General features: G+C 43.4%; 1 protein-coding gene across 1 annotated transcript in view; it reads right to left on the bottom strand.

Moving 5' to 3' along the window:
• The window catches only part of HAO2 (hydroxyacid oxidase 2 (long chain)), a 25667-nt gene that overhangs the window by 9466 nt on the left and 14714 nt on the right, over positions 1 to 1487 (bottom strand). The window contains exon 4 of the mRNA XM_008569922.1: positions 343 to 626. Within this exon, the coding sequence (XP_008568144.1) occupies positions 343 to 626 (284 nt within the window). The remainder of the gene's footprint in view (positions 1 to 342; positions 627 to 1487) is intronic.

The raw sequence follows: 1487 nt of genomic DNA, 5'->3' as shown, positions 1-1487 counted from the left end.
AAAAGTTGAAAATGTTGGATGAATGTCTTTAATTTGCTCTCTTATTCTGAGCAAAAATCCTTTCCTTGACTTTCCTATTTCTCAGGACCTAGCCCTGGCCAGAGCATTTCTGGTGACAGGTTGGACAGCTCCAGAGGGGAGAACATTTGATCCTGTGTTCTGCTTGTCTGGATGCTCTGGGGAGCAGGACTCAGACGTACTTTTTGAACTGCTGCATGCCCAGTGTCTGGCACAGAGCAGGCACTCAGCAAATACTTGTGGAAAGAAATAAGGGAGGAAAAGGGGAGAGAGAGAAGGAAATTTGTCTCCTGTAATGTTTCCCATTGAGTCTGGTTTTCTTACCTCCTTAGGTGACTTAAAATCCTTTAGCATTAAGTTCCCCTTCAAGTCCAGTTGGTTTCGAATGTCTTGTCGCCTGTTGCCATGCATGGGTACATCTACGGTGATTACCAAAGCTTTGAAACCCAGGGATTCTGCCCTCTGGATCAGCTGTTTGTTTAGCTGCTGGTTTGTCTGCACATAGAGTTGGAACCATCTGTGGCCTCTGGGAGCAGCAGCAACAATATTTTCAAGGCTACAACTGGCATATGTGCTGGTGATGTAGCAGATGCCAGCTGCTTGGGCAGCTGCAAAGCAAAAGACACGACTCAGACAGGAGGCAGAGGCATTCTGGACTGGGGTGAGAAGCTCTAGAAGTCTGGGTTCTCTCTGTCCAACCTGCCCTGTGAGTGAATATAATACTTGACTTCATTCTGCTTCCCCATTGGGCAGGGACATGAGGTGGTTTGATCAGAGTGGGAGGTCTAACGCTATTTGGGTCCTCCTCTGTACAATCTATTTTACTAACTCTGCACTCCATAATAAAATAATTTCCAACTAGAGATGTCATTCAGTTCCCAGAACCATGTTGGGTGTGTTATGGTCTTCAGACAGGAAAGTTGGCTTCTTATGAACTCTTCAATGAAGCAGAAGGGAATTAGAGAGGGCAGAGAATGAGGGTGTTTAATCACAATGGAGAAGCCTGAGCTCGAGTGGAAATGCATGATACCTGCAGTTAGGAGAATACTAGTTCTACCACTTCTTTGCTGTGTGGTCTTGAGTCTCATCTCCTCTATTTGTAAAATGGGGGAAATAATAATACTTGTCTTTAGGATTGTTGGGAGATTAAATAAGACCGTAGAGATGGACGCATTCTTTAAATTGCAAAGCGATGTACTATATAAATGATAATGATAACAAGGTTGATGCTGATGATGGTAATGATGTTGACATTTCTCATTTCCTACTTCATTCATTTCAGTGGGATTCTCCAACAGGTTAATGTCACTACCATGCTACAAACCATGTGTAGGGGATTTGACCTCATCGAAATTCAATATTTCGGTTCCTCATGTCAACAGGAGATACTCCATTCTTTTACCCCATCCTCAAACAACACATTCATCCATGGAGATTGAGCAAACTAGTCATATTCATGTAGGATATTC

Source organism: Galeopterus variegatus, unplaced genomic scaffold (assembly GCF_000696425.1).
Source record: "Galeopterus variegatus unplaced genomic scaffold, G_variegatus-3.0.2 Scaffold544, whole genome shotgun sequence".
NCBI lineage: Eukaryota > Metazoa > Chordata > Mammalia > Dermoptera > Cynocephalidae > Galeopterus > Galeopterus variegatus.
This window is presented reverse-complemented; position numbering and strand designations above follow the sequence as displayed.